The 14777-nt window shown below is 36.3% G+C and overlaps 1 protein-coding gene across 1 annotated transcript in view; it reads right to left on the bottom strand.

Annotated features, from left to right (window-relative positions):
* Window positions 1–14777, bottom strand: part of UBN2 (ubinuclein 2) — a 43046-nt gene that overhangs the window by 12671 nt on the left and 15598 nt on the right. The window contains exons 4-11 of the mRNA XM_079303650.1: window positions 11315–11452; window positions 10132–10244; window positions 8615–9113; window positions 5060–5130; window positions 4257–4386; window positions 2814–2932; window positions 2067–2180; window positions 780–923 (exon numbers count right to left, since the gene is read on the bottom strand). Of these exons, the coding sequence (XP_079159776.1) occupies window positions 780–923; window positions 2067–2180; window positions 2814–2932; window positions 4257–4386; window positions 5060–5130; window positions 8615–9113; window positions 10132–10244; window positions 11315–11452 (1328 nt within the window). The remainder of the gene's footprint in view (window positions 1–779; window positions 924–2066; window positions 2181–2813; window positions 2933–4256; window positions 4387–5059; window positions 5131–8614; window positions 9114–10131; window positions 10245–11314; window positions 11453–14777) is intronic.

Genomic DNA, 14777 nt, shown 5'->3' with positions numbered 1-14777 from the left:
CTCACTCGGTAACATACTTACACAAAAAACCGAATCATTGTACAAAATAATTCAGCTGGATGCCAGGAAGTATAAAACTTCATTTGCTCCTTCTGCTACTATTTAACCAGCTATTTCTACTCTAACTATTTAAGAAATATCTCAGTACAGTTATTTTTACTTGTTACAGATTTGACTAAACTAAGATCAAGGTATTCTTGAGCAAGACAATTACGTGTACCATTTAGGTTTTACAATCAGGTTGAGGTTTGATGAAATTATCTTTTGCAGTGGGTGCCACAGAAACAAAGAACTCAGGCCAAACCATATTTGCTTCTCTTTCACTCCAGGCCATTAGAAATCTCTGCCAAAGCAGTATTTCACAATAGTTTACTATTGCTCCCATTTTATTTCTCCTTCTCTTGTGTGTGGCTGTTTATTCTTATGTCCATAAGAAGGAAGTAGAGAAACTGGTGTATTTTTAACAACTGTAAAACAGGGCATCTCAACTGCAAACAAGAAATAAAGAGCAAAAACCTTAAGTCTGTTTGAGAACACTGCTGTCAAAATTCTAGATTATAATTTTGAAGCCTGTGTGAGCAGTCTGATAATGCAATGTTCCAACAACTGATTTCTAGATCATGATCACTTCCTGTATCACAAAGCTGTTATCCTCCCACCTCATACTTCTCAAATGAAGAATCATGCTTCATGCTGTTCAGAAGTGTTGGTAAACTCAGTCTCTAAGAGATGATAAAAGCAAATAGCTCTCTAAGAAAAACATAAAGCAGGTATCTTACCTTGCCTGCATCCAGCCTTTAGGCCAAAGTGGTTTCACTTCTGTTTCCATAAAGGTTTTGAGGTAATCTTCAGCAGACTGACTTCTATTTGGCTCTAGCTCATAACATCCCAGCTTGATCTTGACAAGATTACACAACAGAGACCTGCAAAAAGAAACAAATACATTGAAAGACATAGTCCTTTCAAAAGCTCAGCAGAAAAAGGCTAAGAAATTGAAGCTGCTGTCCACTGATAGTTGCAGGAAGTGCTCAGTTCCAACTGTGCTTTTTGGAAGTTTGTACTGCACAAAGCACTGCTACTACAAATTGGTATGGTCTACCATTGTCACTTCTTCATTTCCAACAGATGCTATTCCTCTTACTTTCATCCTACTAAAATTCTGCAATTTGTTTTACATTTTCTTTGTGGTTTTCTCACAGTTGGAGCATGCCCTCTCACTTTGCTCACAGTGACCTTTCATTTGTCAGAAAGGAAGTGAAACCCATTCTACACTGAGTACTTAAACAGAGGATTCTTTCTGACAGGGATTTTGTCTTTTGTTCTTGAAAATATAGAAGTGCACAGTCAAGTAATATCAGCCTTTCAGAGCCTCTTGAATGAAAAAAAGCAAGATACTTAAATACCTCTCCCCTCCAGGTCAGTCCAAGCTATATCGCTTGTACATATTTCATGAAGCTTGCTTTCCTGTTGTCTTCACCCACTAAAAAGACTCATTGAGAGAAGTCCACCAGCTCTTTTTAGTAATATATATATACACACACTTTTGTACTAAAATTATCTTAGAAATTACTAATTTAGAAAGATCTGTTTGCTTGAAAGTTCAGATCATTTAAATAATAGTTGTCTCAGCTTTCAGAAAAATCTGTTCTAGGAAACCAAACTCTAGCAACTGATAATTTCAGACAAGAATCTGTGCTACTCTTAAAAGATAAAGAATTTGTGTCCAGAGGAAACAAAAGGGGTTAAGATTAATGCATTATTCTAGCTGTTGGATAGGGAGGCTTGCCTCTTTCATGGCAAATTCTGACATATTTGGACAAAGCAGAAAAACAAGCAGTGAAACTCGAGAGGGTTGGACAAAGGATGATTTTTCTTTTGAGTTAAAGGAAGTGTTTCACCTTTACAGAATTAGTTTACCTATTTAACACCAACACTCATCCTAATTTCCCCAAGGTATAATTCTGGGAAAAATTATTTATTCAATAGTATAATATTATAACATCCTCTTGGAGATACCTTTATCAATTCTGTGAAAATTCTTGGTGGAAAAGGTAGTTTTGTCTTACCTCACTGTGTCATCCCAGTGAAACTTCTTTCTAGGTCCAACAACCCTCTTTCCAGGTTTCTCATCATCATCTTCCTCTGATCCATTTTTTTCTCGCTCATCTTCTGTTTGCAATCTACAGTTGGAACAATTATTTTCTTTAGAGCTATACTACATAGAATATTTAATTGAAAAAGGAGTGTCATTCTAAGTGTTAGGGGAAAAACAACCCATAGAGGAGCTGTTTTCAGATTTCTGCTATACTTCTTGATAGAATAAAGAGTTTAATCTCCCTCTCCCCACTGGTTTATGGTTTTCAGACAAATGCAAAAGACACTGTGGAGATGCTTTCACTGATGCCCCTATGAGCTTCAAGCAGTGCCTCTATTGGGAGGTAGCAGCATACTTATCAAACTCTTAATACCTCTCTGAGTCTAAAATTAGTTAACTGACTGAAACAATTACAATGAACAAGGACAAAATATATCAGTAACCTCAACACACCATCTTCCTCCATTAATCTACCAATTTAGGAATCAACCAGTAATCCTTCAGATAATTTTTTCTATCAAAACCTATTTTATTCAGTTAATGGAATTTCTCTGGTGTCAGACAATAACACTTATACAAAATTAAGTATTTTGTACAATTCATAAAAAGAATCCTTAAACTGGAGCTGAGTGATTTTCTGAGCTAAGGAAGTAAACAACATGGATACAAGCTTCCAGCTGGGTTCTAAATAGCATGCACAGCCTCCAGAATAACCTACTTGGCATTCTTGGCTTGATTGCGGGCCTGACAGTCCTCTTGATACTTGCATAACTGTTCAGGCATGACATTACTGACAGCCAGTTTCAGCTTCTGCAATGGTTCTCTCAAGCAGTCATCCTGTGAAAAGAGCAGCACCAAAACAATCCTATTAGATGTAAAATAAAGAACCTTTCAGACAGTTTCATGAAAATTTCTGGATCACTCCCAAGGTAACATTCCCAGTACTATTTATGGACTGCAACAGACATATTCTACATGGCACTTGAATCCTGTTAGGTGCAACAGCATTATAGGCATTATATAAATGCACATATGTCTCACAGAAGTCCTGAAACCAGAAATATAAAAATATAGTCACAAATAAATAGGTCATGAATATCCCAAAAGATTATGGCACTTCTCTCTAAATAATGCTTTTAAACTAAAATAGGGAAGGGAAAAAACTTAAGGGGGAAAAAGTGAGATAAACTGACCAATCAATTTCTTAATTGCAAATAAATATTGTATTAATCAGGTCTCCAAAAACAGTGGTAGAACAGCATCCTAGGTGATGAACAAAATATTAATATGTATTGTATTATCCAAGTACTAGATTGTTATTACATGCAATTTATGTACCTGAAAGGTAAGGACTATGTATTTAGAATTGTCTCCAAATATTAAGAACTTTAAACATTAAGCTAATTGACTATACACTTCACTACATGCCTTATATTCACTTTCTTCTGACACACATCTTCTGACTCTATATTATTGAGAGGAACTACAATACTCTTTTATGTCTGTCTGCTTAGCAATAGCATTTGAATCTGTTTGCTTTACAAGCAAGTACCGAGATCTCTGCATTCATCTTCACATCCTCTGCAAGATTTAATCCTGGATTTTATCTAAATAATCTGGTCAAGGTACTTGAGATCACAGATAACTTTTCTATTCAACAGGAAAACAATCTTCTAAAGAAAAGCAACTGAAAATGGCATAAAGAGTATTTGTAAGACCTAGCCACAAAGGGGAATTTGAACAAATAATACAGGCTGAGTCATCCATTACCCGTGTAGCCTTCCTTGTTTCTTGACACAAGGGTGAATACAAAAGTAAGTTTTTTAGTCTATCATAACCATTATTACTGTGTCTAATTCTGCTGCTTTTGCTCAGCAATACTTAGTGATGAGAGCAGAAACACTCCTTAATAGCCTGTACCCAGTTTTCAAGATGAAAGCACTTCATTCTCAAATAAAAAAACTCTGAAGTACTTAAAATATTTGTTCCTAACCAGTCACAATATCAGGTATACGGAAAGAAGCCTTTAAACTTATCTAGCAACTGATTCAAAATATTTTGCTAGATTTGAGGCGTGTGGCTACTGCTCTACTCAGCTGCATTCAGTCCTCCTCCCTGTCACACAAGTGACTCCTAGTGGAGCTCCTCTCCCCGTGCTTACCTGGACGTTGAGGTGTAACTTCTTGAGGCGCTTGATCAGCGTGTCCTTATTGCACGGCACGAAAGCCTCCAGGTGTGAGTACACCCCATTGCGGATGGCAGGATTCACATCCTGCAGCTGCAGCTCAATACTGACAAACAGGAGACCTCCGTCAGACACGCACCCCAAGGAAAACACATCTGAACAAAAACCTAAGGAAGCTTTGGAAGCTTAGTATATTCTAACTAGGCACACTAAAAATAGCAGCTTGGGATAATTGTCAGATAAGTTTTTTAATAAAAGGAAATGGCAAGAAACCATTCATGTATGTACTTGTCCAGCAATGTTGAACACTCATTCGAATTTAGTTTATGCCCCCCACTATGAATCAAAATTGATACAATTTGACCATTAAGAGTCTTCTAGAGATTACTTTTGTTTCTTAGAATATGAACACAGAATTCTCTCTATTAAGCCCTTAAAGACTACAGAGATCAAAGTCTGGTGTTTGCCTTCATGAAAGCTGAAGGTGCTTTGAGTTACAAAAGTGGGAGACCGGAGTAAATAATGGCAATTTTGCTGAATTTTACACACCAAGTCAAGGACCAGGGCACTACAAAACATTTGACACTGGATAAAGACAGACAGGCACAACTGGAATTGTATGCATATATAAATCTCTTTAGCTAGTAACTAGCTTAGACTGATCTACCTTCATTGACTTTTAAGGGCCTTGTTGGAACAACCTCAATAATACTTCCTCTTCTGTACTTTTCCTTTCACCCCCTTTCCAAAAAGGGAAGGTTCTACAGATAAGCACTTACTCCAGAAGAATATTATTCATGTCCTGTGTGAAAAACTTCTTCCTGCCTTCTTCATCAAACATCTTGGCAGCCTGGAAATATAATTTAAAAAAAAGCATCAAAGTCCATAGAGTATTTTGAACCAACAATCTTTGTATCTGTACTTTTACAGCCACATCATATTCTTATTTCCCAGATAACATTACTTGGAAAAGAAAAAAGAAAATCAAACTGTTCTGAAGTGATATAAAAAAAATATGAGGATTGTTATGGTTATACTCAAATATACACACCTTGCTCTAGGGCAGATAATCATTCTGTTTAGGATCTGCCTGGATCACTGATGTTAACACATTCATCTTTTGAATAACCATTAAGAAAATGGCAGATGCTTTATTACCTCACCACCACCAACATTCTACTACCTCTGTTTTAAAAACAGAAGCATTGTTTGACAGGTCAAGAAGGCAAGAGCATTAACTAACACATTTCTACTCCATCTTTTTCTACCTGTTATATGCCTTGTCCAGTTACAACATCCCAGCTTTTTTAGAGTTACATCTCTCCAACCTTCACTGCAATTTCTACAATGGGATTATGTATGCTAGAGGAATACCTCATCCCTCTTTTCTGCTGCTGTGCAGCATTTTTGCCATCTTTAGACTGTATCTCTAGTATTTTTGTCTGGTCTCTTTCTGAGTCTGGTTGCAGGGGGGAGACAGCCTTATTTAAATAAGTATTTCCTTTTATTAGAAGTTTTTACTGTTCTCATAGGAATCCCCTTATCTCTGTTCTTAATACCTAGATCCTCTTATTGTTTTTTTCAAGCCTACAGGACAAAGCTGTACCATTCTACAAAAAAAAAAATCAGTAAGAACCTTTGTCTAGTGTACATCTACTCTGCAGAATTTTAGAAGTCAAGAAAAAAGAGCCTCACTTTGAGAGGCCTATTGTCATCTTACTTATTGGCACTGGGACCAGACAGCAATATCTAGAAGAGCTAGAAAATTTTATCCATGCAAAAAAGTAGGCAAGTGTGGTGTCATTGTAGTGACTGAGAAGCATTAGATGAAGTCAACACGCTATAAGGCCGAATACTCAAATAATTAACAACCTTTAATTATGTCTTAGAAAACGCCCATAGAATAGTGACTTGCAACAACATAGCTAAAAATTACAAGTAAGTGCAAGTGTTAACATGATTAAATTAATTTATTACTATTAAATACTTACTGTTCTTGCTCTTTGTAAAGAAAGAAATTTCGTGACATTGAAATTGAATTTAAAGGAAAAAAAATCTAAAAATTGTGAATTCTACACTGCACAGGAAAACAGTGTGACACTGTCAAGGCTGTAAGGTAGATCACTGTCTGAGGCTTTATTGCTTCAGTCATGAACACTGATACTGGAGTTTAAGTTCCTGCAAGGACTGCATTCTCCACTCATTGTTTTCTACCATAAATTCAGCTGCTGAGCAGAAGGTACTGAATACTGAAGCTTTTTTCCTGCTAAAAAAATTAGAAAGGTTATAGATGCTTGTAAGTGATAGGATACCAAAAAGACAAGTCAAAGTCTTAAATCCAGTACCTTTATGCCTAATTAACAGAAGGTTTAGAATAATCACCTGGTATTTACAAAGCAGAAGGAAAAAGTTTTGACATTTTGGTCCCAGGTAGACCTTGAAAGGCAATTCCAGCATTATACTATTAGGTCAGACAGCACTGATGGCTTTTAAAGAGACCAACACTGGCAGATTCAAAAACTTCATTACTATTACTAACTATGGTTGAGTTTTATTTCCAGAGTGATTATCTTGACAGTGACCTAAACAGAAAAAAACCTTTTTACTTACTTTCCTGCTTTTGTACAATATTGCCTTCTGTAATGGTAGTTCAGAATAATCCACTCAAGGAACTAGAACACAATCTACCAAAGCAAGTCAGGAAGGTTTTATTGCCTTTAGTCAATGGCTTTCTAATATTTATTTAGCCTCAATATATTATGCTCCAGCCACGGAGAATAGGCTTCTTCCTACACCTTTATAAACTTTTCTTGGTGCTAGAGAGCTCTAAAGCTGTGAGAGTATGGTAAACATTTGACAAGACTCTTATTTTAGTGCTTTTTAGAAGAAGTCTGATTGCAATTTACAGTAGGTATGGAAGTTGCAATCTTTAAGTCAACATACAGACTAATTGCTCCCCAAGTATAAACTTAAACTTGCTCTGCTCAGCCAAGAAGCTTTCAGAAGACACTGTCAAAAATGGAAGACAGAAGAGTTCCCAGCTGGTCTAGTGGAAAGTGCTCCTGCCTGCAGCAGGGGAATTGGAGTAGATGATCTTAAAGGGCCCTTCCAACCCAAACCATTTCATGATTGCATGAAGAGTCATGTTTTCCAATACCCACTGAACCAAACATGCCTCCCAACTGGTTTGGGATTCTTATACAGAGAAGCAACATGAATTAACTTGAGAAAGGTCACTAACTCTTCCTGACTTTTGTCTTAATCCAATTCTGCACTTTTGCTAGAAGCTTATTGTTGATTCACAGCAAAATTAACCTGCATACTGAAAGGTAATCAGAAGCTCCTTCACTTCAGTAAATATCAGTTCCTTGGCTGTATTTAGCTTGGTATATTTAAAAATAAACAAGAAAACTAGAAGACATTTCTATACAGGTAAGAGCAAAGCCAGCTGTACAATTGTTTAAATTATTTTCTTTTTGTCCAGAAAAAGTAGTAACTTGAACTGCTTTTTCAAAACTTACTATGAGTAAAACTTTTCAAAACTTTACTATGAGTAAAGAAAAGCTGCACTTTATTCTAAGTAAGGAAAATCTGCACTTTATTCTAAGTAAGGAAAACCTTTAATATCATAATCTGAACAAGCAACACATTTATTCTCAACTGAGGATAGCATCCTAAACTGAAACAAGGAGTACATAATACCTTAGTAACTCTGATCCCTTTCAATAACTTACTGGAATATTCATAACTTGTTAATTTAACATCTTTCATCCCATTTTTGAGAAGTTCAGATTCCATTCTAACCTTCCAGAACAACAAGTTCCGTTTTGTGGTTGGTTGGTTTGCTTTTTGTACTTGGGTGGTGGTTTCTGGTTTTGGTGGCTTTTTTCATTTGGGTTTTTTTTCCTTAACTGGCAAGTTAAAGCCAAAAAACCAATACATGGATTTATAGCTTCAGTCATACTTCAGGCTACCTCCTTCAAAATAAGAAATACCCATTCCATTTCCTCAAATAATAGTTCAAGTTAAAGTAACCCTGGTATTTCCATTATGGAGAAAAGCCCATAAATAGATGAACATTGCAAGATATTGTACAGAAGATTTAAAAAACCCTGTTTCCACCACGAAACAAACACTGCTTGAATAACTGACCTGCATCATCTCTGCCCCTTTTCATCTGAGTATAAACACAGTCATTAAGATTGTCATTAACATCAATTCTTCATTTCTAAAGTTTCAGTCAACAATTCAAGGATGACATTCAAGTCCTAATTGTTCTTCCTCCTCCTCTCAGATTCTTGAATGCAATCCACTACCAGCGAATTCATACTTACTGTTCGAAGGTCTCCAATGCGCTTTTCAAGTAGCACAGGCAGACCTTCTGGGAGGGCAGGCACCTGCTTGGGTGTCATGACCTGAGAGGTGTAGGTTGCCTGAGTGACATTTCCATTCTCTCCTGACAGCTCAGAGACTGGGCTGCCATCAGAAGTGCCATCGAGCAACTTGTCAAAGTCAATATCTCCCAGCATCTCCAGGGCACTTTCTGTTTCTTGCAGGAGCTCAGGTTCATTTGTGCTACCAAAAATGGAGAGGACAGGATCATTGATCCTAAGATTCAAGTCAGATATATCATTTCCTGCACTGAGAGAAGAGGAAGGAATTTTACTAGGGGTGGAGGTTGCAACAGTCACTGGAGGTTTTGGACTAGGCTCCTTCTTCCTCATGGCTTCCTTCTCCTTTTGAAATTTACGGATCATGGCAGCCAGAGAGAGCGAGTCTTTATACAATTTCTTCTTCTTCTTCTCAGACTTGTGTGAATTTAAGGCCATTACTCTGTAGAGGAAAGCAATCTTTGATTAGCATGTGACTTTAGAGGTTTTTAATAACAAAACTCAAAGTTTAGTACAATTAAAAAATTATCAGAGGGAAGAAGCAAGTACTTCCTCCTTCCATCTTTACACCATTTCATCAATTGCCATAAACCTTAGGTGGTCATGTGATTACATGTTCTACAACTGATTTGTTATGTTTCATACACATTAAGGCACAGGTTCTCATCTTGACTTCTCAAGTTAATTATGGACAAGTTGGCACAAGTGTTAAAACTCACTGCAGATTTATATCTACGACACTAAAAAACTTGCCTCTCAAGACTGCTGAATGCTGGCAGGTTTCCTGTACAGCAGATATGTTAAAAAAATTCTTTTCATTGCTAAAAACTTATAGATTTTGAGCCAGCATCTAAATTCTGCTTAGACTGATAATTTTTCACCAATTTTTCACCTTGACAAAAAGAAGAGGTCAATAAATTTTCAATATTCAATGTGAATATTCACATTAAGACAGCTTTCATCCATTCAACAACAATTTTCTAGAAGCCAATTAAAAACCCCCACCACCTTATTCCTTCTATGCTAGTCTCAGAACTTAGGAAAGCACAAATTCAGTAAGAAATATGTAGAAGAATAATTAAACTGCATTTATAGCTTTACAGACGAGAAACACAAGGATAGAAAGAAAATTATTTTTCATTAGAAGATATAATTCCTAGTGGATGTTGGGTAGGACAATGATGCTTTATGCTATTCATAAGACTCAATCTATTTTCTGTGATTTATCTTTCCTTACTATTCCTTGTTCAAAATTTCAGGGACAAAAAAAATAGCCCGTAGGACTGAATCATAAAAACCCCACACAAATTCTGAAACAAAATCTATAAGCTATTAATTACAGTTTAAAAGTGCAATATTCAAAAGAGCTGTAATAATCTTGCTATGGCACACAATCTTGAAGCCAAACCTCACATATAATTCAAGGGTTCCTATAAAGAAAAAAGAAACAAGAAACCCACCCCAATTGCTTAGGAACTTTCATTTTCCGAGGTTTCTTCTCTTTCTCTGTCCCTTCATCTTTTCGCTTGCGTTTCTTCATTCCACGATCTTCACTTTCTTTTAACTTTGCTATCTAGAAAAGAGATCAAATAAAGGACAATGATTCTTCCACCCTAAAGGACTTCTACAGCAAGAAACATTCTGTTTTTACACTTTCCAATTCAGAGCCATGAAAAACACCTCAATGTGTGTAAAAGCAAATAGCATGATGGATTTCTAGCAGCAATTGCAATAGCTGACAAGTGTTAATCATTAATTATTTTTAAACAGTTATGAAATTTAGGGCTTTCAGTAAAGGACATATTCTAAGGTATATGCAGACTGCTGCCTGACCTGTATGGTCAATGGCTACCTTGGAAGACAGAATTCCCCCACCTTCCTCTGCTACCACAGTTTCATTGCTGTCTGTAAGGTTCCACATATGGAACATCTGCTGGTCAATACAGACCACTTGCCTCCCCTCCCTCGCCAATCCTTAGATTACCTGAGGGTGAGGGCAGGGAAGTTAAATGCATCACAGTGACAGTCAATACAAGCACCTTAAAATTAAGATTTCTAGAGCAGGAAAGGACACCAGGAAGCACTAAGTTCTCAAAAATGGCATGGAACTTGTGAATCTCATATTGCAATTATGTTTGCATTGACTGTAACTTATGGAAGTTTATAGAACAGCATGCTGTTTGGAAAGACTGTATATATAATTTTAATATAACTATTCTTATCAACTGAGTTTATTTTAACAGGTATTTTTGTTAAAGTGTTATTCTCAATATTAGGAATAATTTCAAATCAGGAAACCTTGTGCAACATCATTTAGAGCAGTAATGATGAACTTAAGATCTCATCTTGTAAAATTAAAATTCTTACAAAATTACAGAATCATCTGTCAGCTCAAGATGGGTGGACACAACTTGTTAGGCTGCATAAAAAGATGCTCAGTCTTACAAGACTGGACAGCCTGTGGACACCCTGAGCTACTGAATGCTAGGACATGAGCCACAAAACAGAAAATGCAATAAACAGTACCATGCATCATTCTGCTTTTGGACTCTTCATCTGATCCATTCTAAGTGTACTAAATATTTCCAATATCCACCTAGCTTCTGTTTCTGTATAAAAGCCTTAATTAAAAAAATCACTCACTTTAGGTGGCCTATGTTTTTTGTCTTCTGCAAAGTCCTCATCCTCTGATTCAGATGCTTGGCGAAACTGCAATGTACCAGTGTTGATATAAAACCCTCCATATTTGGTTGTCAGAGATGCAGGAACCAATTCATCATACTAGGCAGGAAAAGGAAGATTAACTTATTAGCATTTCTCAAACTAAACATGTAGTTCATTCACCAGTCCCTATATATAAAAACATATACACCAATTCACAGCACAGCTTGCTAGAACAGGATAGCAAAGTACTGAGTTCTGCAGGTAACTCAGTGTCCTGCTCAAAACCCTACTTATTTTAAGAAGTTCTCTGAAATTTTCTTTTGTTAAAAATGCTGTCCCAGACATAAACTTAACCACAGAACCTGTTAGTTACCTTACTTCCAATTTTAGGTGTTTAATACAACATTGCCTCTTAAACAAATATCACAATGCAAGGACTTCTTCCATTTGAAGGCAAACATTCTCACTCTATTCAGACAATTTTAAAACCACAAACTATTCTTAACTCTATCAATAGTTTATTTTGAATAATTATTTATGAATAAATTTCCAAGTTAAAATTATAAAACTGAATTTAAAAAATACTGAAGTCCAAAGACGACAATAGAAAAAATGGTCTTATAATTAGTATAATGGATGACAATACAAATTCTATTATTACATGGAACCAACCACCTCCATGCCACATTAAATATACTTAAGATAAAATGGTTTAAGAACTGAAAAGTCTAGGCTACCAAAGACTTTTAGATAGGAAAAAGAGTTATTCAGAAAAGTAAAATTATAACTGTCTACTCCAACAAGGAATCTGGAAAAAGAGCCTGAACTGGAGGCCTACATGGGGATTTAATATGAGTAATTAGTTAGAAACTTCCCTGACTCATCACTTTTTATCTTCCTGGAACACAGCTTTACAAGCAGTACAGAAAGACAAAAAAGGGAAAGGAAAAGTGGTGACAGCATTTAAAAAGTACCCTAAGATGATAGGAAAAGGTAGTGCAAGAAAGTGAAAGAATCTATTAATTGAATAAAACGAAAGTGATTTAATAGTTGACTTGTCATTCATCATAAAAGACCAGGAGGATCATGCAAAGTAAACTTGAGAGTGGAGGTTGTGTAAGAATTTCAGAGAAAACTCATGCTTTTTCCACAGCTCTCAGAACCAGCTTCATTAGGTGCAAGGAAAATGAAAGTAGAGAAAAGAAATTATTATCCACAGTGCTTAATGGTCAGAGAAGATTTCCCATTTGAGCTGACAGGGTGTGAACTGAATTGGCAAGGCTGGGGCAGTAAAGGATCAAAACTGAAGAATACAGTAGTTGCCAAGGTAGAAGGAAAAAGCACCCAGTCAAAGCTGGGACCCATTAACATAAGAAGCAAAAACCAACACAGTAAAGACAGATGCAGAGCAGGACAGGAATGCCTGGGTAACACACAAGTAGGGAATAAAGACAGTCCACAAATGAGGAATCATGAATCACAGCAAATCATCTGAATGATCAACACACTGTGTGGCACAATTCCACTGGAATAAAGCAACAAGAAAGGCAGAATTCATTCAATATGCAGAGTGAATGTATTCCAAGTAGTCAACAGGCAAGTAAGATCATCAAGATGTGGATGTACAACTAAGCAGTTGAGGTTTCAACAGCTTCTATTGAGGACTATGAATTTAGTCAGACTTTCAAAGACCTTTCTAACCCTTGAGTAAGACTACTTTTCTTTATCAAAATCTATTTTTACCCAGGTATAGCTTTTAACTCAGTGTTGTATTTTATAAATAGGAGCCTGCAGACCAGACTGTAGGTAGTCCACCTCCTCTTTGAGCTAACTATTTTCTAGTGCCCTAACTGAACAGAAAATGAGTATGTTTGTATAAAGTATTAGCAACAGACATTAGGCTTCATTTTGAAGTGCTTCCAGAACTCTCAGTTAAAAGGAACATGGCTCTTGCAAATTCTAAATCTTATGAATTGTTTCCAAGACCTTTGCTTTAAACTACCTTTTTCTGTGTGTGGAATCATACAATTCATCTTAGGAAAAAAAGTAGGAAAAAAAGAAGTTTAAAGCCCTTTATAGTGCTCTGTTCTTCCTTACACATTTCAAGGGCAAGAATCAAAAAATCCCTACAGACCTACAAAGAGATAGGACTTGACTGACTCCTGTGAACACAGGTTTGTCCTATGACTGATTTCTATAATCATTCTGCAGATAACACAAGACTGACAGACTGACCATCTAAAAGCAGGTCCACATATACATTATTTTAAACTATTGTCCTTGAGCTACATGACTATGCTTTTAGTGCCATAAATCCAATAACATGTTTTGGTATGAAAGATAATTTTGTTTTTTAAAAATAAGTTTACTGGTTTCAACTTCATCACTATACAAGAACAGTGAATTTTTATGGATTGTAACAATTTAGTTCTGAAATCCAGACCCTCAGCAATATCTCATATTAATACTGTCTACTCTTGTGTCCAGGTATTTTGACCACAATCCTCAAATATTCCACTGCGATCCTTCTCCTTATTCACCTCCCTTCCAGACAACCTCCAAAAGTACACATGTGAAAGCTTTTAAACACTTCTGTATCAAGTCTTGGAAATGAGATTTGGTGCAAAAATGCCCAAATGCTTTAACGAATATGTAGCTTGTTATTATTTGTTGTGAAACAGATAATACTTAGCTAAAAGATAAGCAGGGATCATTTTTGTAACTTGCTTAGTTTATTTTTGAGGTAGCTCTAACCAACTTGGGGTGAAAGGAAATGTTTAATTTTGATCATCAGTAGCCCACTGAATAAAGGCCAAGCTTTTGAAACCATGTCACATACAGTTCCTTCAGTGAAATGGACTAAAAATCTACACAGTTCACTACACACTTCAAGATACTTCAAACATATAGAGTTGATTGATCTCTCTGCTGTTTCAAGATGTAAAGAACTGAAATGCAATCTTTGGCTTTGCCATCCTTCTAAAAGGCTAAGTTTTCAAACAAAATCACATCTTTCCAAAACTAGAATAACAGAACCTACAAGGAAATCTCAAACAAGGTTAAGGGGAAACAATTGCTTTGGCAATCCAAGGAGACATAAAAAAGCAAGCACAGAGAGCTTTTCTGTGATAAAGAAGCTTTCTCTTCCAGAAAGCACAGGCAAGCTGGTGGGTTGGTTTGTTTTTCTTTTAACCCTTGGAAAAATGACAGCAGCAGAGCACAACAGAAAAAAAAGCATAAGAGATTATAAAAGATACAATATCCAGCCCAGGGTAGTCTCATAGGAGAATCCTAGTTTAGCAGCCAGGATATCATAACCTGTCAGCCTACCACAGCACCTTGAAAGAAGTATCAATATACATCTATTTTCCTGTTTTGTTCCCATCTCGACCAACACCTTCTATAACTTCCCACAAGCCACCAGTGTTAGGCTATTAGCTTA

The sequence above is a fragment of the Erithacus rubecula genome (genome assembly GCF_903797595.1).
Source record: "Erithacus rubecula genome assembly, chromosome: 4".
Classification (NCBI taxonomy): Eukaryota; Metazoa; Chordata; class Aves; order Passeriformes; family Muscicapidae; genus Erithacus; species Erithacus rubecula.
Note: the sequence above shows the minus strand (reverse complement) of the source record. Positions and strands in the feature narration are given on the sequence as shown.